This window comes from Dioscorea cayenensis, chromosome 8 (genome assembly GCF_009730915.1).
Source record: "Dioscorea cayenensis subsp. rotundata cultivar TDr96_F1 chromosome 8, TDr96_F1_v2_PseudoChromosome.rev07_lg8_w22 25.fasta, whole genome shotgun sequence".
Classification (NCBI taxonomy): domain Eukaryota; kingdom Viridiplantae; phylum Streptophyta; class Magnoliopsida; order Dioscoreales; family Dioscoreaceae; genus Dioscorea; species Dioscorea cayenensis.
This window is the reverse complement of record NC_052478.1, coordinates 16,506,811-16,532,724: the sequence shown is the minus strand read 5'-3', so window position 1 is coordinate 16,532,724 and position 25,914 is coordinate 16,506,811. Positions and strand designations below refer to the sequence as shown.

The 25,914-nt window shown below is 36.5% G+C and overlaps 1 protein-coding gene across 1 annotated transcript; it reads right to left on the bottom strand.

The window, feature by feature from the left end:
- Positions 1-200: 200 nt before the first annotated feature.
- LOC120266978 (heat shock 70 kDa protein, mitochondrial-like) lies at positions 201-4,133 on the bottom strand. The gene is made up of 5 exons (XM_039274648.1): positions 3,945-4,133; positions 2,782-2,855; positions 2,620-2,698; positions 1,771-2,337; positions 201-1,681 (listed from the first exon to the last, which is right to left on the bottom strand). The coding sequence occupies exons 1-5, from the start codon at positions 4,020-4,022 to the stop codon at positions 434-436; spliced, it is 2,046 nt and encodes a 681-aa protein (XP_039130582.1). The 5' UTR covers positions 4,023-4,133; the 3' UTR covers positions 201-433.
- Between the last annotated feature and the right edge of the window lie 21,781 nt (positions 4,134-25,914).

The following is a 25,914-nucleotide window of genomic DNA, read 5'->3' as shown; positions in this document are numbered from 1 at the left end:
CCTTTAACTTTCCATAACAACCTTCATGTTGTCCAAGGTTTATCTCATATATGCATACATTGCGTTTCTCTAGAATGGCTCCATCTGGGAATTAGAGCAGGGAGCTCCAGAATTCCAAGCACACGAAGAAGAGTTATTGCAAATATTTCAAAGTTTAAGAAGTTCAAATAAAATGATCAGCATGGTCTTGCAATAACATAAGAACAACCTTGTCTTGAGGAGACAGTCCCCCATGTAAATATATTATAGAATGATGTGAAGCACATAGTAATAGATCATCTAAACAGGCCTTGAATCAGCCTAACTTTAACCAAACCCAAACAACTGGTTTTTAATGTCTTACCAAAGATTATAGGCATAACGATGGCCTAACAGCAAAATGGGATACAAATTAGAATCAAGGAGATAAAAAAAGAGTCAGACAGCTGAAATTCTACATCTTCGCTTCCTTGTATTCAGCTTCCTGAGTCTGGTCTCCACCATCTGATCCTGGGCCAGAAGATCCTTCGTTTCCGCCACGTTGGTTCATGCTGTGTCCAATCTTTGAAACTGCCTTGTTCGCAGCATCAAGCTTCTCTTTGATCTTGTCCACATCATCTTTGCCCATTGCATCCCTCAATTCAGAAACAGCTGCCTCAATCTCTTGGGCAACTTCTGATGGGATTTTGTCTCTGTACTCACTCAAACTCTTCTCAATGCTGTAGATTGTCGTGTCTGCAGAGTTCCTGATGTCAATCAGATTTTTCCTCTCCTGATCCTTCTTGGCATGGAGCTCTGCCTCCTTCACCATCTTCTCGATCTCATCATCTGAAAGTCCACCAGAAGACCTAATGGTGATTTCCTGCTCTCTTGATGTAGCCTTGTCCTTTGCAGAGACCTTTACAATTCCATTAGCATCAATATCAAAAGTGACCTCGATCTGAGGCATGCCACGTGGAGCTGGAGGGATGCCAGTAAGCTCAAACTCTCCAAGAAGTTTATTGTCTGAAGCCATCTCTCTCTCACCCTGCAAGACCTTGATCCCCACCTGGGTCTGGTTATCTGCAGCAGTGGAGAAGACTTGACTCTTCTTGGTGGGAATGGTGGTATTCCTGTTGATAAGCCGAGTAAAGATGCCTCCAAGAGTCTCAATACCAAGAGAGAGTGGAGTAACATCGAGCAAGAGAAGCTCCTTCACATCACCCCTCAAGATACCACCTTGAATGGCAGCTCCCATAGCCACTGCCTCGTCAGGGTTCACACCCTTGCTAGGGGACTTCCCAAAGATCTGAGAAACAATCTCCTGAACCTTTGGCACCCTTGTCATACCACCAACTAGAAGAACTTCATCAACTTCTTTTGCTGTGATGCCTGCATCTTTAAGACAGTTCTTGCATGGGATGCGAGTTCTCTCAATCAGATTATTCACCAAGGCTTCAAACTTCGAACGGGTAAGAGTCACATTGAAGTGCTTGGCACCAGAAGCATCAGCTGTAATGAAAGGAAGATTTATCTCTGTCTGTGTAGTGGAGGAAAGCTCAACCTTTGCCTTCTCAGCAGCTTCTCTTAGTCTTTGCAAAGCCAACCGATCCTTGGATAGATCAATGTTGTCACTCCTCTTAAATTCATTAACCAAATAATCCAACAAGGCACTATCAAAATCTTCACCACCAAGGAATGTGTCTCCATTGGTAGCCTTAACCTAAAGCCAAAAGATATTACCATTTTAAAAACAAAAACAACTAACAAGGGAATTTCCATGATAATGTGCAGGATATCCCAAGAACATACCTCAAATACTCCATTAGAAATCTCAAGGATTGAAACATCAAATGTACCACCTCCCAAATCAAAAACAGCAATCAAACCTTCCTTGTTGTTCATTCCGTATGAAAGAGCAGCAGCAGTTGGCTCGTTAATAATCCTGAGAACATCAAGTCCAGCAATTCTCCCAGCATCCTTGGTCGCCTGTCGCTGAGCATCATTGAAGTAAGCAGGGACAGTAATGACAGCTTTAGAAACAGATTTGCCAAGGTATGCCTCTGCAGTTTCCTTCATCTTGGTCAGGACAAAGGCTCCAATCTGACTTGGTGAGTACTGCTGTCCATTCATCTCCACCCAAGCATCGCCATTTGGAGCTTTGACAATCTTATATGGCACCATCTTCAACTCCTTTTGAGTTTGTGGATCATCAAACCTCCTTCCAATCAAACGCTTGGTGCCAAATAGTGTATTTGTGGGATTTGTCACAGCTTGGCGTTTAGCTGGTGTTCCAACAAGAAGCTCACCCTTCTGATTGAAGGCTACAACAGATGGTGTTGTTCTAGCACCTTCAGCATTCTCAATCACCTTTGGGGTCTAGAAAAATACACAGATGATAGGTGAATTGCACAGACAGAAGCTCTCAAAAGGCAAGTCGTCAACACTCGAATGCAATTTCTTAGTATTATTGATAATAAAGTGCAACATTTTATATCTTTCACTAAAATAAAAGGATCAAGTCTTTTTCCAAGAAATCTGCCCAGTCAGAGCAACAAGTAAAAAGCCTTTCCCACATAACTTAGACATCAACCGGCATGAACCAATTTATAAAAATGACTAGCACACATTCATGAAGCAGGGACTGTAACAAACCCATACCTTTCCTTCCATAACTGAAACACAAGAGTTTGTGGTACCCAAATCAATCCCAATAACATCAGCTCCAGCTGGCTTTGAACTAGAAAAACAACCATATGAAAAGATATTAAGTAATATGAAAGAAGCATCATATTTAACGCTTTCCACAATAAAACTTTCTACCTGAAAACCCTCGCAGCAGCAGCCCATCTTTGAGGTAGAAGTGAACCATGAGATGCATTGAGATGAGTAGAAGCCTAATTGAACATAAGAAACAATTATGGTAAATCATCAAATGACAAAATCTTTCAGCATATACAACTTGAAAAACTTGCATGAAATAAAACTAAATCAGGCTAACACATTTATGATATTGATGATATATATATGACAAACCCCGACTGTCTCAAAATCCAGGAAAATATATCAAGAATCTAGGCTATGGATACTAAAACTCCATCAGGAAAAAACAAATATTTCTAATGTGAACATCAAAATTTGGCATAACAAATTTGAAAAGCATGTGAGTTGCAAAAACTTCCAGTGATGCTACTTAATTTTGAAGATTGGTGGGTTGTAGCTGAAAGAACAGAATAAGATTTCACAGGCTAGTTATGGTAACAGATCACATTAAGAAGAGAACTGGAATAATTACTGCCTCACTAAATTACTTTTCAAGAAATCAACAACAAAGACTTTAACACTCTTAAAGTACTTGCACTCACAAAACCTTTAGCACTCTCTTCGAAGTCCTTGCACTCCAAGAAGAAAAAAAAACCAAATGCAAATAATCTAAAAGTAACCTTGATTCTATAATGTCATACAATATTTATACCACAAAAACATTAAGTTAGGAAACATATTATAAAGTACATATATTATGATTTAGGCCATCAAAGCCAACTTATGAATAAAACAACACAAAGCAAAACACACACACACACACTCCCCACAATATACTACATATCACATATTCATTATTTCCAGCATATCAAAAACAGAAATTGCACTTCTTCATGGGAAAAAAGAAAGAATAAAAAAATTACCGAAAATGATCTCTTCTACATTTATATTTATAAAAAATAAAATTAACCTCTCAGATTCACAGTTTACTCTCAGAAAACAGAATCATCTACATAAGAACATGTAAATTAATGAACGCAATCCAATAGATCAATTCACAGAGAAAGCAATTCAATATTCGACATTTCAACAACCAAAACAAGCCAAGGAATCCATAACCACAGTTTCAAAACCCACAAATTCATGGAAAAAAAATAAATCCAAAAAAAAAAAGCTAGCTAAACCCATAGAAAGAATAAAAAAACACGGAATCATTAGCAGACCTGAGAGAAAGCTGAAGAAGCGCCAGAGACCAAGGCCTTGGAGCGGGCCAGGCGGGAGAGAACGGATCCAATGGCCATTAGAGAGAGGGAGAGATCTCAAGAGTTTTGAAAGGTCTTGCTCGGGAGCCACGGAAGGATCAAGCGGAGGAGGCCAAAAACCCTAATAAAACCCTAATTCTTGGGGAAGGGGCAAGGTCCAAGATGGGGTATTTATAGAGAAGCTGTGGCCCTGAACGTTCTAGAACACGTGGCGCTTTCTCATCTCGATTCTGATTGGCTGAGGTTTGTGGCTACGGGCCCGCGGGGCCCACGGCGGCAGTCAAACCAACCCGATAAATAGTATGCGGTTTTTTCCTCAACCCAATTTGGTTCATTCTATGGTTTTCCAACCCCAATTTTTGAGGTTTGGTTCGGTTGTATTAAAAACTTTTAAATTAAAGTAAAATAAGAGCCATGCTATTTTTATTGAATATATTTTCCTAGTAGGTTTTTTTTTTGAATGAATCATCCACTTTATTATTTTTTATATAAATTTCAAATTTAAACTTTAAAAATTCTTAAATTCTTATAAATTTTTTAAAAAATTATAAAACCATATTTAAAATCTTAAAACTAATCTATACCTAAAAATCCAAAAACTTAAACCCTAACGTTGTGTTTGATTGCCCTTTTTTTTCTTTGGAAAAATTTTCTACGGGTCATTTTCCAGCTAAATACACTATTTGTTTGCCAAAATTTTCGTGGAAAATTTGATGCAATCAAATAACAAATGAGGTTTTTCCACGGAAAATATTTTATTTTCTGTGAAAAATAAGAGCAATCAATAAACAAAATCTGAATTTTTCATAAAATTTTTTTTGATTTTTTTATCTAGAAAATAATATCAATCAAACTACTATTTTTTCATTTTCCATGTAAAATTTTTCCGTGGAAAATTTGATGCAATCAAACAACAAATAAGGTTTTTTCCACGGAAAATGTTTCATTTTCTATGGAAAATAAGAGCAATCAAACAACAAAATATGAATTTTTCATAGAAAATTTTTGATTTTTTTAGCTAGAAAATAATGTCAATCAAACTACTATTTTTCCATTTTCCATGTAAAATTTTTCCGTGGAAAATTTGATGCAATCAAACAACAAATGAGGGTTTTTCCACGGAAAATATTTTATTTTTTTTGTGGAAAATAAGAGCAATCAAACAACAAAATCTGAATTTTTCAAAGAAAATTTTTGATTTTTTTTAGCTAGAAAATAATGTCAATCAAACTACTATTTTTGAATTTTCCATGTAAAATTTTTCCATGGAAATTTTTTTTTTTCCAGCCATTTTCCATGTTGCCAATCAAACATAGCCTAAATAATAAATATTAAACCCTAAACCCTAAACCCTAAACCCTGAATCATAAGCCCTAAACTATAAACCCTAATTTGCTATTTACAATTTAGGTTTAGGGAAGGATTTTTCGGTTTATCATTTACGATTAAAGATTTAAGTTTAAAATTTAGATAATAAAAAGAAATAAAAATTTTTATTTTTATTTTTATTTTAAAAAAATAAAGAAAGAATGGCGTTGTATTCACGTTATTCGAAAAACCTATTTAGTAAAAATATCATTACTCATTCATTATTAATAGAGCGATGCTATTTTTAGCTCGTAGGATTCCCAAATGACATCCACGTCATTATTTTTTATATTAACTTCAAATTTAAACCTTAAAATTTATTAAATTCTTAAATTATTTTTAAAAAATTATAAAACCATATTTAAAATCTTAAACCCAAATACTACAAAATCTATACCTAAAAATCTAAAAACTTAAACCCTAAATAATAAATACTAAACATTAAACCCTAAAACCTAAATCTTAAACCCTAAACCCTAAACAGTAAACCACAAACCTTTTAAGGGGCTTAAGGAGGGAGTTTTTCGGTTTATCATTGAAGTAAATAGCCTGAATTAGTAGTCGTTATTCGTTATCTAACACTTTTTTTTTAGAAAAGATTTATTTTTTTTTATAATCTAAATCATTGCTTCATGATTTTTAAAATTTAAAGATTTATCCTAAACTCTAAACCCTGATACCCTAAAATCTTAAACCCAAATATTATAAAATCTTTACCCAAAATTATAAAAACATAAACCCTAAATCCCAAGCCCTAAACCCTAAATTATAAACCGCAAATCCCCTAACCTAAAATTAAAAAAATATAAATCCTAAATCCTAAACTCTAAATCCTAACCCCCTAAATTGGGGTTTGCGGTTTATAATTTAGGATTTAGGGGGTTCAGTTTATTAGATGATAAAGAGACATTAGTTATTTAAAAAAATAATAAAGAATGACGAAAAAATTGACATGGATGCCAACTTAGCATCCAAGTCATTCAGACTACTGATTCGGCTTATTAATTCGGCCTAAATATCATTACTCTTATCATTTATGATTAAAGGTTAAATTTAGGATTTAGATAATAAAAAAATTTATTAAAAAAAAGAGATAAAAAAAGAATGATTTGAATGCTAACATGAATGCCATTCGGAAAACTTATTAGAGAAATCTATTCAGTAAAAATATCATTACTTATAATATTCAAATCCCAAATAATTCCTTAGTATATTCGAAATATTAAAGGTATGTTAAAGGTTTTGTTGTAAGTAATCTCGACATGTTGGTAAATATAGGGAGTACTGATAAACAGGAACGGACTCAGGGCCATGGCCATCCTGGTTCAATTTTTGACAAATACCTTTTTATTTCATAAATTTGCATATATAATTAAAAAAATTACTAGTAGAGGGGTTTTCTTATACAAATCTCTGGAGTTTCTTTATAAGTTAGTATATATTGTTTAAAAAAAAATTATATATTTTTTAAAATATTTATAAAAATCACTTATGCCATTGGATATTGTTTTGGCCATCCTTGATATTTTACTTGTTCTTTTATAATTTTTAATACTATGTTTGGCCCTCAAGAAAAAAAAAAACCTCATGGCATATCACTGGTAATAGACAACAACTAATTGCACATTTTCATGATAGTTGAGATGAGGGACTTGTATTGTTAAAATAAAATACTCTAAAGTTTTATGTAATCATCGGTTTGATTTGGAATGAGAGATGTAATGAATGTAAAATTCCAATTTCAAACTTATATTCAAATAAACCCAAATATAATTTTTTTTAAGTAAAAAAATTAAAGGCATTTATTTTATGCTCCATGTATTAGAAGGTATAGTTTAATATAGTCACTTTAATAGTCCATGCAACATAGGCTAGTGGTGTTGCTTACCGTATCAACAAAAGATTTATTTGATTACTTTGCCACATTATAGAAATTATATTTGATGAAGTTTATAATAAACATAAACTCATGATTAAGTTTAGTAATTGCTCTTTAAAGATTAATTTGATTTGTAATAAGATGTATTTTAGTATGTTTATATTAATTGAGTTCAAATAAAATTAGTTAGCTTTTGAGTCTTAATTTGATTTAATTTAAATTAGCTATAATTCTTTATAAAATATCTTGTATGAGAACTTTTAAGTGAAGAATAAAGCTATTATTTTTTTTTAAAAAAATTTATTACTTCTGACCATTGGTATATAGGAATGTTAAACTGCCATCATGAGAACTTAAAAATGATTTTAGACAATTGTATTTGCTAATGGTGTGAGATTTTTTTAATAAAAAATTGCAAAGTTTGATTAGAGGAATTTTTAGCATTAAAAGGTTTAGATGGAGGTACTACATGGGTACTATTAACCATTGGAGTTTATTGAGATAACTTTCACAGGATATGTAGAATATAGTGTAAAAACAATAAAGTAAACCGTGAATGTTTAGAAGGACACGGAGAGGGTCCAAAAAGTTCATTTCCAAATGTTATGGAAATTATTTAAAATATTTGAGATGGAGAAATCGTCATTAATTTTTTGTTGTATCTTATCGACATTAGTCTCACTTAATTAGATGAAGGTGATGATTGATTAAATGTAATTGAAAATGTAGTGAATTTTTCAAGTATTGTGTATTTGTAAATCCCTATATTTGAAAATGTATATGAGTCAAATTTAGTATTTGTTTAAATATATTTGGAGTACTGGATTATTGGATTTAGTGTTTTGCTCGAGAGATAAAACAAGTGTTTTGTTTGATGTATTTATGTAGTGTAGTCACACATGGTGAGGTAACCTTAATATTTTTTTTTAAAAAAAAAAGGTGGATAAACCACATGCATTGCTTAAGAAACGAGCAACCATCCACTAGACGTGGAAAAATACAAAAAACAACAAAAGAGTTAAAATAGAGGAAAACATAGAGGAAACAAAGATAGCAAGGTCTCTCTCAAACAACGAGAGTGACGACAACAATAAAGTTAGCCAACCTCCTAATCGGGGTTTTCCTCGCCAGTCTCACATCCACCAGCAAAGTCAACATAGGGTTCTGTCAACTCCAAACTGGGGCGAACAATCTGTATAGAAATTTTCAGAATTGCCCTTTTGCCTTCGGGGGCTCCAGCTATACCTCTAAAAACAAGCCTTTCCTTTGCCTAAGGCCCACCACCATTGATTGCAAGCCTTTCCTTTGCCTTGGGATTGGTCCCGCCAGATGAAAACTTCTCCAACTCCTGGATCCTTGATCTTAACTGCCTTGGGATCATCAACACCAATAAATTTTTCCTTCTTTTCAATATGAACACCACTAATGTGGCTGCCAATCACTTCTTCGCGATCATCAACCCGCACTAACTCGCGATCAATAACCTAATCTTCCATTGAAGATGCCTTGGGATGAGGGTTATGCATGGCCCCTTCGCATGCACAAACACCCTCAAAAACCTGTGGATATGAGGAGAGCTGGGGAGAGGCTCTTAGTAGTGGAACAACTGACACAGATACCTGAGACCAATTCTGATGGGCCAAAATGGAGGGCACGACACCAGAGAACAGACATAGAGAAGACGACGAAGACCCAGTAGATAATATCTCCCACAACGAAACACTGATCCAACGGGGAGCTACGGTTGGCATTGAGGCGAGAACGAGACTCAGTCCCCTCAGAAGTTCTTTGCTCGACACCTGTCCTTCAAGAGAAGTGGTCTGATCTTTTTGAATGGGCCACACCCTGATCGACACGATGAAACCTCAGTATACCCACCCCTATGTCACGGTCATGACCCGACAGGCGATGCGCATCAGTCCGCACAGCATCCCGACCAACAGTCCATAGCCGTTCTTCAGTTTGTCCAAGATTCCTCGCCTCCGCAGCCAAGGATAGTTGAGGTCCTCACCGGCTTGGGTGCGTGACTTCGCCACTGTTGGAACCTCCATTGCATTGAGATCAAGACCCTCCTCCTCGGAGCAAAGCTCCACTGTAGGTTGCTTATCACCGGTGACAACCCCAACAACTTCCTGCCTTGCATGCTCCCTAACCCCTAAAAACTCCAGTGCCTGAGGTCTGTCCTCAGGGCGGGAGCTTAGCTCGACCGGCCTCGGACACGATGCAACGGCAATCATCGGTTGTTTTCCTTTCTCTTTTGGTTCTATTCTGTGCACGGACCATCGCCGAGTCGTCGGACCACCATGCAACTCAGCACTGCAATCCGACAGAACATAACTCCCCAAGTCTTGCGGGAATAAAGGAAATTTGCCTTTGTCCTCCATTAGCAACGTAGCAATCATCACTACTTTCGCCTAGATGAGAGCTAGGCTCCACCATCCCTGAAGTTCTTCGGCCAGTCATCACTGACATCGGTTGCTTCCCTTTCTTGTTTGGTGCAATCTCATGTACGGCTTGCGTTTTGCTGGTTGGTCTAACTCATACTCTTTTTTCCACTCCAGCGGTGGTGAGGGAGCACTAACATGGGAATGGCTAACAACAACCGGCACATATTCCGGTTGTCCATTGACGGAAAAAACAAGTCTCGACCCGAGGCAAGGCAAGGATGGTGGACTATCATGCTCATCCTCAGTCCAAAGGTCATCCTCATCTTCATCTTCCCCTTCAGCCTCAATGCCAAACAACCGCAACATCCTCCCTTGTTTTGGATTAATCAATTAACCTTAATTTACTCTAGGTGATTGTTAGGTTTTCTTAATTATAAAATACCCTATTTGATGTAATTAATTATAATATAAATAAGTAGATAAATATTTAATTAATTTGATATATGTCCATGTTTTTTTTTGCTAAATTAAGTATATATATATATTTAATTTGATATATTTGTATTAATTCATATGATACATTTGTATTAATTTGATTTATTTAATAATATAAACAACTAGGTTATAAATGATTATGCTTTAAATTTCTCATATCTAAATTAAATATTTTTAATTAATTAAGTAATTTGCTTATAATTGTTACTTAACCTCAATTAATCAAATAATCCATGTCTTTTTTATCATTGAAACACAAATGTCATAATCCACAAAATTTAAAATAAAATGAATTTATATAATACTCTATCTGCACTAATTAATTTATACTGGTGTTTTAAATAATATTAACTGATGAATATGATGGATCTAACGGATATAAACACTATAAAAACTCTGGCTCTTCTTGTTTGGAGATTGCTTAGGAACAAAGAAAGTGGCGAAAGCGTACTTACACTTGAATTCATTAATAATGATGAAGATGATTGGGTATTGTGTTCTTCTAACTAATCAGACATAGAGAAAAGAGATGGGAACCCTAATTAAAAAAATCCTAATTCTGAATATCAGATTGTTACGTGTTCAGTCAAGGACCACACCTTATTTATAAGAAATCTTTATGTGGCTAATTACAAGTTTGCCCATTATAGACTTGACGATTTTGCCCTCAGTAATTCTACACAACATATGATTAATATGTAAATCCACACATATAAATTAGATAATTATGACCCTATTCAAAATTTAATTTAGATCACCTCAATTGGGTTCATTCAAAACTAAATATGATAAGATATACACAATTACAAACATTAGTTGTGTACATCTACATAACTTACTCACATAAGTCCTTATATTCCTACATGATGTGTGATCCACAACCCAACAATGTCCTACTTGGGTCATACAATCATGCACCTTCGTGAATTCAAAAATTATGTACAAATTACCATCAACAACCAAATGTAATTACAACTAAAAAATCATCTAAATCAATCTTGTTCATTAGCCTCATCTATACATGGAACATGAGGGCAGTCATTGCCAGTACAATGCAATTAAACCCACAATGCTCACATATACCAACTTAACTAATGACATAGATCAAGTGTGGATGTGTAGCATGAAAATTATAAGCCAATGTGATCTACGCTTGTCTATTTCCAACTGATACAACTTAAACAAAAAACCTTTTGAGATCATAGTTTAGAGTGAAATAATGAATAAACTAGAAATTTCATAAAATATGTTAAAAAAAATGTCATGGCATCAATACAAATATTAACCTAACTAAATATAAACTCCCACTAATCAAAGCATCTCTACTAATGTCGACCATATAAGTGACATGCTTATTAAAAACTATAGGGGGCTAATGCAAGTGGATCCGCAACAATAGAGTTTATCCCTATAAGATAAATATTCATAGAACTATTCTAAACTCTTTCTCTTGTTCTAAGGGCTTGAAGATGCAAAATCAGCATTCTCAACCTCACGTTGCTTTATCTGATCTTCCTCTTATGCTAAATGTGAGATGAGTTCATTTACTGTCCATTTTTCCTTTTGACAGTTATAATTCACTTCAAACTGACTGAATTGAGGAGGAAGGGAAATCAACACCAAAGGCACTAGAACATCTTCTGGTACCTCAAATTTCAAACTCTTAAATTTCCCAGCTAGATGACACATATCAAGGATGTACTATCATATATTCTAATCACCCTTATACGATCATGGAGACTAGTTTCTTAGGGTAGCACTAGTCTCCGCCTTATCACTTCTTACGAAACATTCTTCCAGGGTGTCAAGGAGTTGTTTAATGCCCTTTTCATCAGATGTAGTGTCCAAAAAAGCCTCAAGGATTGTATTCTTCATGATCATTAGACATATACGATTAGACAGCTCACACCTCTCAAAAGCTCTCCTATCCTCAAAAGAGTTTTGATCTATAAGAGGTGCAGGACATGGTTCTCTTAATGCATAGGCCAAATCCATACATCCTAAAACAAATGTCATCTTGTTTTTCCAAGTTTTAAAGTTTGTGCCATTAAGCATGGGAATGCCATTGAGTGCAGCAAACACATTATTAACACTCATGATGTCAACTGTACAGAGAGCAATAATCAATAATTAGCTCACAGTTAATTAACTAGAGGTCTAATAATCCAAACATACAAATAACAACAACCCATCTTCAAGTTAATTGAATGATATCAAATCTAGTCTTTGGACAGAGATTCAATTCACTAGTAATTAAGTTTTATAGTAAAACCTAGATAAGTATAAAGTCTTCTTTTGGGCAGACAAAAATACTCACAATAGACACTTTATAACTATAAACAACTTATTACCACATGTGCAAATAACTCTCTGTCAGTCAACAGTCTTCTTTTGCGCCGACGTGTCTGCATGAGAATAAGCATGCACTAACACCATGGTTATTCACAAACAAAAGGTTTCCACAACAGAGGTCACTTTGGTGACAATGCTGCTTCTACCAATTGCAGTAAATACCCAAGAAAGCTATAAAAGCAACTCTAAGGGCATGTTTGGTTCGGAAGTGAATGACGGAAGTGATGGAAGTCTGAAAACACTACTTCGGTGGAAGTGTGGAGTTCAGTTGGAGGTGTCTACTTCCATGTGATTGGTTAAGAGAGAAATTGTCACATCAATGACCACTTCAAGTGTTTGGATGGTAGAAGTGAAAATCTTGAAAAGGTAACTTCAATAGTTCCTTGCATTTGGTAACACCGAAGTGGGGTTATGATCACCACTTCGGGTAGGGGGTGAGGTTACCCCATATTTGTTAGAGAGGTTATAAATTCTTTTAAAATGTAATGTTGTTTATTAACATATATTTATGTTAATTAATTATTTATGAAACATAATATTGTTCCAATGATAAATCAAAATTAAAAATCACCACTTAAATATTAAATTAAGTTTTAAATGGTTTATCAATATAAACAAACATTTTATAAATTGGGTTAATTTTAACTTTGCAATATTTAAGTTAAATTTGTTTTCTTTTCTTAAACCCAAAATTAAGTTATTTAAGTTATTTAACTTTTCTTTTCGTTAATCCTAAAATTAAGTTTCAAATAGGTTATCAATAGAACAAACATTACATAAATGGTTGTGGTTGTATATTGATAAATCTTATTAAGTAATTCTCTATTTTCGGTTTTGTTTACTTTTTTTTTTTTTAAGTTTTTCCTATTATATTTTTATTAATATAATTGAAAAAACCAAGAATTCAAATGTGAAAACAGAGTTTTCTATCACCGGTTTTGTAATATGATTGCATACAAGTAAACATCCACAAAAAAATTTATATTATAAACAAGATCATCATCGAATATGGTTTAACAGCATTTCAGAGATACAGTGAACTGTAAATTATAAGTACCATGAACATAGCTACGAAAATACAATTTTATTAGACAAAATCATTATTAAATATGTGGATTGTTTCTTAAAGCTCTTTTCTTTATCAATGAACAAGCCCCACCTCTGTTCACCTTTGAGCTCCTCTTCAACTTTGGTCGCCATCCATCAATAAAATCAGCATAATCTGCTTGTATTAGATCAAGAAACATTATGAGATCTACTAGACAAACATTGTTATTATGCCCAAGCTGAACTAGAAAAGTGGCTAAAGCAACCGAACAATTCCTTCAACATCACCTACATAATTTTTCAATGCTTTCCATCTTCTTCCTCACAGGATTTCCCACTGTCAATTGCACTAAAACATTTCCCTTGCTCAAAATACAACTACATTAGTAGGTAATTCCTGATAATCTGAAATAAAATAGCAATGTTTTACTCTAGTGAAATACATGATTATCAGAAAATGCATTGAAGTTACTACAACCACAGTGAAAAGAACATTGCCAGAGAACAACATTGAAGAAGACTATACCCTCATTGAACTATAACTACAAATGCACTATCATTACAATGGTGGCAGAAGTTCCATCAATCTTTGCCTATTCATGTGTGTCAGCATATTTCAGATCCTTGACAACTTGAAACAATGAAATGGATTAATAAATTTTGTTTCTTTGAGGTAAACATGCAAAAAAAAAATGTATGGAACTTATAGTGCAAAGGAAGGGGAAGAGAAAACTACAGGAGTAATCACGCATAAATTCATCCTTTTCCTTCTTAACAACAGCCAACTCCCTGCAAAGAATTTCACTAAACTATAACAGAAATTATGAACATATAAGCTTTAAGTTGATGAATTCACAAAGAATACAATGCCTTCGAATGCATATATTAACTGATATGATACCTTTCCATAAGTTTGTACATCATGCAGATCATATCCTCTTTCAATTCCTCTAAGTATTGGTGAATCAAAGCAATTCATGTTTGCTTGCCATGGCTCAGGTAGTAGCAAGAGCGACAATTAAGCACATTTATTGGCACATGTTCTATCTGTAAAAACAACCGAAAGGACCAAAAGCTATACAAGGTGGCTGCAATGGTGTCACTCTGTGCCTCCTGATTGCCTCGCCACACTCGTATAAATCAGTTAAAAACAAATAATCTCATGGAAAATCGATTTAAGCCTAAAAATAAAATAATTCAGAAACCTTGAAAATACATCAACATTCATACAATTGAAATAATGCATAATAACACCAATTTAATGCTACATTGACATTGAAGCAAATCAGATGCATAATGGCTGCAAAAGATTGGCATTGAAGTGCCCCTCATTTTTTGCCCCGCCAGCGCTCCAATTTGAACTTTTGTGTCATATTACAAAACTGTGCCTCAATGCAATGTCACAAATTGCCTTTCATCATTGCCATCCTATCCTAACCTGAAATCCAATCCAAAAAAAAAACAAACGAAAACCATGTTAGTGAGAAACACACATATATCCAAACCATACATAGCAGCATAAAGATAAGTATGTCCAGACAGACATACACATGTCAACAGGATCATGAAAGACACAAGCACATGACAACATGAAATGCAGAAAGCCAAAACAAATGAAATGCATGAACGGATGCAACCACAGCAAGGATCCCATGCTATGTTCACCCATCACAAAATATGAGGCTAACATGATGCATGAAATGCACAAATATGAACTAAAATAAATAGGTACTAGAAGAAGGGATTAGTTAAGTGAGACCGACGCATGGTAGGTGCTGAATCAATCCATCCTGGATAGAAAATTTTCAATCCAATTTTTCCTAAGTTCAATCTCTTTCACTATGAATCCTCTTGCCTCAATCTCATGAAACTATAGAAAATCAAACATCTGAATGAGTTCCTTCTTATCAAAACCATCAACCTCCATAACCTTCGCATACAATCTCTCTGTCCAGTAGGTGGGGTTCTTAATGGCAACTGCCCCATTTCTCCTACCACAATAATGAGAGCACCCATCATTGAAGGGTTTTTTGAACCCCTACTTGAACGTTGTGACCTTGACCTTGGGGTAGCCGATGTGGTGGGCCTACTAACAACAGGTGGGGTAGAGTTTGTATCGGCATCATCATCACTTGGCTGTTCAATTAGCCCTTCATCAAAGTTATCTATATTGTTGCCTTCATGTTCTGAGTTATCCCCCAAATCAGCGAACACAGAAGTCGCATATGAGCCCCTTGCATTATCCTTGCTACATATAACCCTCAGTGCTTCATAATGCTCAATAGGTTTGTTTATGAAAGGCTTGGCTACTGGGTGGGCCTATGTTACAATGGTATATACAACAAAGTCAGATGTAAACATGCCTACGTTGTAATATTATTATCACAGAAGTTGAACGACGTTACCTCGACATATGTCAAAGCAATCATGGGATCAAGGGTGATGATCTTCGTGGCATCATCCCACCTTGCACTACTGAGATCTCTCACTTTCTTTATCTCAGCGTATCACAATTTCAAAGTTTGATAATGATTTTTAACGTTCTCAGCACTGAACTCAGTATTGAACCTAGAATTGACGGCAATAGCAGCAAAGACAAATGCTGCTCGTTTGAATGATTTATCACATTTGAGCCCTTTTCTTACTTGTTCCATATGAAGTGGTATCAAGAAGCTATCGTATTCAGCTTTCCATCACTTATTAGGGGTACCGTGCTTGCTGCCAAATGCCCGTGATGAAGATTTTTCAGTTGCAAGCTCAATACCCTCCATAGCTACAGGAATTCTAATGGAAAATGGTAGTTATGTAAGAATCTAATATCTATTTGATGTAAAGTGCAGTAATTGCACAATCATACACATTCATATTCACATCATAATAGTGAATGAAATATGTGAACCATTAGCAAAAACATATCACTTACTTCTGAAATAATATCAAATGGAGCTTACATTTACAGGACAATAATACATGTGAAAAACAAACAAGGAAATAATAAAACAAATGAAACTTACTGCAACTGCACACTATAGAAATCATAAAAACCTCTGAATTAGTTTAAATGGAAACCCAGTATTATACCAATGAAGACTGAAAAGTATATGTAAACAAATGATATGGGAACACAAATGGGATTAACAGTGATGTAATAATTATGGCAATGAAGGCCCAAAAAGAATATAGAAACATACAAACAGGTCAGTATAACAATGAATACCCAAAGAGAATATGGAAACATATCAGCATGTAAGTATTAATGCAAAAGATAAGGCAGTAGAATATGGTTAGGTTGGAGGGTAGTGAGTGTATCAAATGAGGGTTTCTTTGGAAAACAACCATTAAACAATCCAGACCATGCTGTCATTAGATCAGGAAATCAAAAATAAAAGACAACAATGAACTAACATGGTATGAAGATGTGTATTGAAAATAGAAAAATACACCTCAATGCCTTTCATAGTATGCATATATGATGAAAAATAAATATAAAAACAAAAGAACACAAATGTAAGAGTACATACCATGAAGATCTACCATGAAATAAGAAACATAAACACTAAAAGACATTGCATACTGTGTAATCATGCCAGAAATAAATCAGAGATAAACATAACATATATAAACAAATTGGAAAAAAAATACACGCCTTGAAGAATTGCAAGAAAATATAAGACAAATCTATGGACAAATTTACGGCATATGAAGATCAACAGAAAAATTATTCAAAATAAAAGAAACCTAAATTAATAAATGAAGATCTGTACTGAAAGAAAATATTATAATGAGAAAAATCATTCATAAGAAACTTACATGATAAATAAACTAGAATCAACAAGAATTTTTTTTTTTTAAAAAAAAGGTATTCTTGCATATCTGCAAGAAAAACAAGATCGAGAGAAGAAACCCCATACAAAACAATAGACACAATCTTATCATCTGAAAAACCTAAGGAAACAACAAAATAAAAAAAAATGGAAAACAATGGACAAGCTACAAGCAATTAGTGTGAAAACAAAAGGAAAAAAAAGCAAAAAAAACATCCCAAATATCATCGTTCACATTTTTCGGAGGAGAGGTGTCTACCGAGTCGGATCTAAACGGATGGCGAATAAAAAAAAAAGGAATCAGCCGAGATAAGGACGATCGGGCCAAGTAGGCTGCGATAGAGAGATGGGGAATCTCGGGTGAAGACGACGAGGGAGAGGGAGAGATCAGGAGGGCAAGAGATGAAGAAGAGAAACCCTAGAATGAAAAACACCGAAGTGGCATGGGAAACGGGGAAGTCGGGGGTGATCCCAAGCAAATCACGTGATAACAAGTGAGGGAAGTCAGATGCCTCAAAACCGACTTCGGGGCTTTTTATCTTGAAGTCATGGGAGGGAGTGGATGGTGTTTGGAAGTTGTTAAATCACCACTTTGGTCTCCACTTGGGCGAACCAAACACAATGAAGTGGTGTGGAACTCACCATTTCACCCACTTCGGACTCCACTTCAGTGAACCAAACAAGCCCTAAGTTGTTATTTTCCTAATGATTATTAAAACAACTTTATAATTATGAGCAAAAATTAAATTCATAATAATTAAACTAAAATCAGAATATTATCCTGATTCAAAATCAAAGTAATATAAATTATTAATTATACTCAGGAGCTTTGATTTTGATAATCATCAAGATTAACGTAATAAGTCCTCCTAGAAAAATGGAAAATCTGGGAAGATATCCAGATTGCCGATCTTCCCAACAGATTCTTCCTTATCTTGTGCAATTCTCATGAAGCCATGCAATGTGTGCTTTTTGAAGGCCCTTGGTTTGTGTATGGCCTTGTGCTCCAACTATCTCCATGGCAACCTAACTTTCAACAAGTCACAGCTCGTCTAGATACACTAGCAATCCGAGGACAACTGCATCATCTTCCCTTAGAGTGGTAAGAAGATGAGCTCTTAGACGATATCGTAGGAAAAGTTAATAGAGTTCTCAAAGTCGATGATCAAACCTCATCTCTAAAGCATGCTAGATATGCTCGTGTTTGTGTCAAATTGGACCTTTTTATGCCTCTGAAGTGCAGATTTTTGATCAGCGATGAGGAGCGCGACTTTGTTGTGGTTCAATGTGAAAGGCTCCTGATGTTTTGCTATTAATGTGGGATGATTGGGCACGGAGAGGCCAATTCAACCACTAGTAGGAACCACCACTGGCAAATCCTCTGGTCTCAGAGTGCATTGCTGCTTATGTTTAGTCAGAGATGGTGTCGGCTGTTTGTTGGAGGTCTGGTAACTCGTATAAGTTGGTAGCTTATGACTCGCCAGCCTGTTCGAACACCACCCCAGTTCCAAACTCCCCTTCCCCCCCGGGACTAGACTTTGGACCTTGGCTGTTAGACTCACACTGCCAACAAGGCCACGGTCAAGATGGTTCACTAAGGTTCTCCTCAATGAGTATCATATGCCTTAACTTCATTGAAGACCGAGAAGAGATCTAAGGAGCACTTCAACGTGGTAACCACGTATCACTCTACATGTAGAGGATGGAATTCTCGAGGGCATGGTGGACGCACCTTACTCTCATCCACATCTCAAGGGAGAGGGATACCTGTATTCAAATACATTTAATAATGAGTTACTTGGGGTGATATTTGAATATCCCGAATATGCACTTGATGAGATTGTAAAGGGATTTGATCTCAGAAATCCCAGCAGTCACATTAATTCCTTGCTTTGTAAGCAACCCACAAAAGGAAATCAAGATGGGGTTTATGATATGCCTACTTCTAGTCGCATCCTGTCAGATTACTCCCCTACTCCCCAATGTTCTCATTAAGCTTCAACAGACCGAAGGAAGGGTAAGGAGCTTTGTATGGACCTTGACCCCACTAGGGAGCCTCAACCTCTCCCAACCTTGAGTACATCCTGTAATATTGGGGGATCAGGTTCTCTTGGAGATTCAACAATTTAACACTCAAGAGTAGTTAAGATGGTTATTGATGCCCTTCAAGGAGCTAAGTCTCACCCTGATAGGGAAGACATGGAGCTTGAAGAGGCCTTAGATGATGGCTCAGAAAGTGATGGTTCCATGGAGATGGACGATGAGATGACCCTTGATTGAGTCCAAGATGGTATCCAAAAGGCTTTTTAGCCCGTAAAAGCTGAGGGCAACAAGATAGCTTCAACAAGAAGGGGAGATTGGAGTCTTAGCAGCTTCATTGTTTGCACCCTCTTTATTTCAGGGGTTTTTCTTTCTATTCTTTAACTATTTCTGTCATTTTCTCTTACTTTTTTCTTTCAGCTGGAATTGCAGATGCGTTGTCAATTTACTCACTATCAATCATATCAAAGATCTCATTCAAACTCATAGTCCTTTGTTGATCTGTTTAGTGGAGACTAGAACGAATGCTAATCACATCATCCATTTTTGTTTCAATTTAATAGAACCTAGAATTTTGTAGCCATTCCCTCTTCGAATTTTTTTGGTGGAATTACTGTGTTTTGGCGAAAGAAAATTAGTTTGGTGATTCCCATCACCATCATCACAGAGCCATTCATCTGGAAATTACCGAGCCTTTGGCGCTATGATCCTATCTATTGTGTACAGTAGGTAGTCGATCGCAGTGTAGAGGTACTTATGGAGTAAACTTTCTTACCTCTCCTCTTTGAATTTACCTTATGTTATTATGGGTGACTTCAATGCCATTTGCTCTAAGGCTGATCATAAGGGGGAGCACGCTCAGGTAATCAAGTGATATAGCGGTAACACCGACAGAGCCATCCTAGCAGTGGAGGCATCCCGGCCTGATGCCCCTACCACATCATTTGGCATCACTCGAAACCCTCCCTCCAGGTGAAGTTTCACCCAGTTTGCACGTGTGAATCATGACTTCTGTCATAGCACTCTCAGGTGATCATGTAATATAGTGGTGGTGCCGGTGAGGCCGTTCGGGCGACGGTGGCATCTCGGCCAGATGCCCCAGCCACATCACTTGGCATCACTTGAAACCTCACTGGGAGAAGTTTCCTAGAGTTTGCATGTGTGGATCATAACTTTCATCAAAGCGCGCTCGGGTGATGTAGCAGTGGTGACAACAGGGCATTTCATGCGATGGTGGCATCCCGGTAAGGCGCTCCCACCACATCACTTAGCGTTACTTGAAACACCCGAGTGAAATTTCACCGAGTTTACACGTGTGGATCATGACTTCCATCAGAGCGCACTTGGGTGATTGAGTGATGTAGCGGCATCCCAGCCTAGCGCCCCTGCCACATCACTTGGCATCACATGAACTCCTCCATAGATAAAGTTTTGCCTAGTTTGTACATGCGGATCGTGACTTCCATTGGAACGAGCTTGTGTGATGTAGCGGCGGTGCCGACGGGGCCGTCCGGGCGATGGCGGCATTAACAAGCATAAGAACTCAATCTTCCAAATTGTTGATAGTGAGGTTAGGGTCCATTTAGATAGGGACACCATTGAATCAACCTTCATCCATCATTACTCTTCTTTATAGTCTGAAAACAAAACCTTTTCCTTCTCAGAGCTCCTTTATGCTATCCCTTTTGATCCCCCTAGGGGTTCAGATGTTGATTGTGATTTTCTCACCAAAAAGGTCACCAACATAGAGGTCTATAAGACTCTGGTGTGTCTCCATGCGGGTAAAAGTTTAAGGCTGGATTTTTTTAGTTTGGAGTTTTACAAGTTTTTTTGGCATGAGTTAGAAGATAAATTTTTTGATGCTATCAATCAATTGTTCACACACTTTCATTTCCCTATGTCCTGGTGTCCTGGTGTCAAACTTATGTTGTCTTGACTCCTGAGATTGATAATCCTAAGATTGTTTTCAATTTTTGCCCTATTTCCCTTTGCAATTTTAGTTATAAAATCATTGCTAAGCTCCTAGCCAATAGATTTAAGCATATCATTTCTAATTTACCAGGCAAGAAATAAGCTGGTTTTGGGAGAGATCACACTTTTTCCAATAATATCATTGCTATCTAGGAAGTTGTGCACTCTCTTAATGATGACACCCATAGTCCCCCTAGGATTATTATCAAAGTGGACATTGAAAAAGCTTATGATTCCATAAGTTGGGATGCTATTCTTGCCACCTTGATCAAAATGGGGTTTTCCTCTATTTGGGTCTCTGGGATTAGAGCTTGCATCTCTTCCTCCACCTTTTCATTCATTATTAATGGCCAACCTTCTAGGTACATTCCTTCCAGTAGGGGGTCTAAGACAAAGGTGATCATCTTTCTCCTTACCTTTTTATCCTAGTATCCAGAATTTGACTACCATTCTAAATCATGCTCTCAAACTCCACATGATCCTGGGCATTGATAATAGACTTTCTACTAATTTCAATCATTTGATGTACGCTGATGATTTAATCATTTTCTCTAATGCTACAAGGACTATTGCTAGAAACATAAATCTTTGCCTTGGTATCTACTATAGATTAACCCATCAAAGACCCAACAATTGTAAGTCTGCTATTTATTTTCCTATTCCTAACTCTATTTCAAATGGATTATCTACTATAGCTAGGAAATTCTTTTGGTCCAAAGGTGGCAATCGTAGCAGCATCCAGCTAGTCTCTTGGAACAATGCTACACTAGATAAAGTTGATGGAGGACTTGCGATTCGCAACCTTAGAACTTGGAAAATAGCCTCCTTTGCTAAAAATGGTTTCAAATACCTTAATAGGCACAATTGTTTTTGGGTGGATATTCTTTATCATAAGTATGGATTTATTTATCCTTGGGACTTCTTCATTCTCCCAAAATGTTCCTTGTTTTTAGAGGCTTAGGTAATTGCTTGAATTTTATCAAACCTCATTTGTGGCTTAACAACATTAACCCTCAGAACACCTCTCTTATGAATGATCCCTAGTGTTTTGGCATCCCCCTCCAATACAAGCCTACGTTCATTAACATGGACCTTCTCCATGTCGGAATGCATATCAATGATCTCATTGAGAATGAGCTTGGAACCCTACATCTCTTCATCATTTCTTGAGTAATTGTCTTAACTCCCCTATTACTTCCTTAGGTGACATCTATCTTAATCCTCACAACTCTTGGGTGTGACTCTCAAAATCTAGAAACCTTAACATTTCTACTTCTGTTTATCTTCATCTCATTAGCATTAATAGTGATAGTAGTAGTTGGGCTGGTTGGAAAAATATCTGGACTCTTACTATTGTCCCGAAGATTAAATTCTTTCTTTGGCTTTGTTTCATGGCAAAATTAAAATAAGGGTTTTCCTTCATTCTATAAGTTTGACTCATGGCCCTACTTGTGCCCTATGTGGTCTCAATAATGAAACTTTGAGTCATTTATTTACTTTGTATCTCAAAGTGCAGCCTTTCTAAATCGATATAGAGAGCATTACTGGTTTGAATCTGAATTTGGGTCACTGGCTAGTCACAGGCCGGGTGTTGGATTAAGAAACTTCACTCTAGTCAATCTCTATGGAAAAGCTCCATTATAGTAGTTGTCTTATGGAATGTGTGGAAAATGAGATGTGATGTTATCTTTAACTCCATACAGCCTGATTTCAGCAAACTTGGTACACTTGCGATCAATCATGTGAAAGAATTTTCCAAGCCTATTGGCTTTCAATAAGGAAGTTTCTTGATTAATTGCTTTAATCCTTTATCACACCATTTATTCCTTTTTATTGATGTTAGTTGGATGCCCGATACATCTGCAGGTGGGTTAGGTTATGCAATTATTGACTCTCATAAAAGGGGTATCATCGCAGGTTCTAACCGGTTAAAGCAGCATCCAATCTTGAAGATGTGCAAGAGAGGATTTGAATTGCTGGAAGATGGAGGATAACTATTCATACTGCATTCACAAATTGTCCAAGTGTTAAGCAGATCTTTAATGATGGTGGAGTTGGCAATTCTTGGAGGGAAATTCAAACTATTGAGAGACCAAAGTTGCTCCTTAGCTCAGATAATCTTGTTGTTGAAGTCATTCCAAGAGTCTGGAATGTGTTGGCTGATAGGCTAGCTTTTCATGGTCGCCATTCTTGCGGTATTTCAATCTTTCTTTGTATGTTGGTTCGATGTCATGGTTGAATTCTTCTTATCTTTAGTTTGGTGCCTCTTGTGGGCTGTGCACAGGCCGCACAGGCGTCACAACGGCCTCTTATGCTGCCGCACAGGAGGCCACACACCATGGGCTGGGGGTTGTGTGGCCTAGTGTGCGGGCCGGCCGCACACCAGGCCGCACACCTGGCCTCACATGCTTAAAAAGTGTCTTTTTAAGCACGTTTTAACTCATTTTTCTTAGGTTTCTTCTCCCTAACTCTCTCATCCTCTCTTTCTCTCATCTTTTGCCTTTCTTTGGAGTCTAAAGGTTGGAGTTTGGATGATTTCTTGGGCTTGATTTTGGGGCTTAGAGATCGATCCATTCTTTGCTCAAGGTAAGCTTCCATTCTCTCATTCCTTCTTCATTGTTTGGATGGTTAAAGCTAGGGCTGGTTTGTGAGTTTAAATTGTAATTTGATCCTTGTTCTTCTTCTTGTTTATTATTGGTAGAACTTGAGAGGAGTGTTTTGTATTGGTTTGTATTGCTTCGATCTAGTGAAATCCTTGGACCTTATTCTTCCTTGATTTCAGAGTTATTGTAGCACCAGTAAAACTTGGTTAATTCATTGGGTTCTTTAGGTTAAAGTGAAGCCCAAACCTCTAGTAATTCATTAGTGACCTTGAAACCTAGAGTTGAGCCAACCCTAGGATCAAATTAGGGTTGCGTGGCATGCTTAAACCTAGAGTTTCATTCTTGGTTTTCTTTGTTTAATTTCTTCTTGTGGTTGTGTGTGGTTTTGGTCGGTTAGGTGGTGAAGGTTCATCATGAGGCAAGGAGCTGGCAGAGGAGTAGCTCACCCGAGGCTTTCTTGCCTATGCAGTGAATGTGGTTTATATTGCACAATTCTTTTGGAACATCATATATGGCTTTCCATGATTTTGACTACATGCTTTTCAGGGTTTCACCATTTTGAAACTATGTTATGATGAATCTAGGTATTTTTGTGCTATGAACTAAAGCATTGATACTTGATGATCATATCTTTGGATTTATATATTGATTTACCAAGTTTGAAGTGAAGTATGGTACTTATATGCATTTAGTGCTTGTGATATTCATTTATATGGAATGACGCTCATTCCCGGCTTGTGGAAATTATCCTAGATATGGATTTATTCATTTATTATTGTAATTATATTATTGTTTTCATCTATGGTTGGCAAATGGTGATGGGTTTGTAACCCTCCTGCAAACTTGTTTTATTCTTGTAGATGTTGGTTTTGAAAGTGAAACATGTGTTTGAGGCAAATGTGTCATTTTTTATGATTATGGATTTCACATATCTTTACATATATATTTGATGCAAATTATTGTTTTAATCAAAGTTATTGTTTTTATTCAAAAACTTGATGGTTGAGGTTTAAGTTTAACAGGCTCTGTTTAAATATATTCTGATTGCAATTAAATTTTATCTTCATCGTGTAACTCTTTGACTTAACGTTTAAATTATGATTTTATCATTTAAGCACGTTATGTCTCTGTTTAACTTATGGATGGTTTCGTTTAAACTGAAGTGTTGGTAGGAATTCGGATTCTACGAGCGCTCTCAGTTAACCCCATGGCAAACCTGACGGTGTGGGATGCCTTTTTTCCTCGTCAGATCATTCTGAAGTGTTGTCGTTAGATATCGGATAACGTTTTAAAGGCGTTGAACATTTCAGGGATGCACTTCAAAATTTTGCAATCAAACGGAATTTCGACTTCAAATTCATAAAGAACGAGAAACACCGGGTGACTGTGGAATGCCCTGTCATTGGTTGTCAATGGCGCCTGATAAGTGCCTGTGCGATATGAATGCGAAGCATTATTTCCTTATGTTGAGCATTACTTTTCTCGGGTTTTTACACTAATATGTGTGTTTTTATATTACTTTTATGCAGGTAGGGTTGTGAGGCCGATTATGAAGGAAAGAAGCCAATGTGGATCATAATGCACCGATTTTGTGGGAAATCTTGCTAAAGTTTAAACGCGAAGACATAGGTCAGGTGTGAGATGCTAGAGTGTGTGCCAACCTCCTTGTATTCGAGTTGGCACATCCATTTGGAGGGGCACAAGGGCAGTCACACTCGAGCATTCCGACTTATGCACATAAAACAAGAGCTCCACCAACTTATCCATCATTGAAGAAGCAAGTGATCCACGACGTGAACGTCTGCCCGTTTGCATTACCCTTATGAAAGTATGGATTTGGGAAGCTATTCAGGCCAGATAATGCAGCAGAGCACTGTAGAAACACTGTAACAAAGTACTGTAGCAGCACTGTTCACAGCCGGTTGAGAAAACAGGAATTCAGAGAATCCACACGTGCATGTGGAA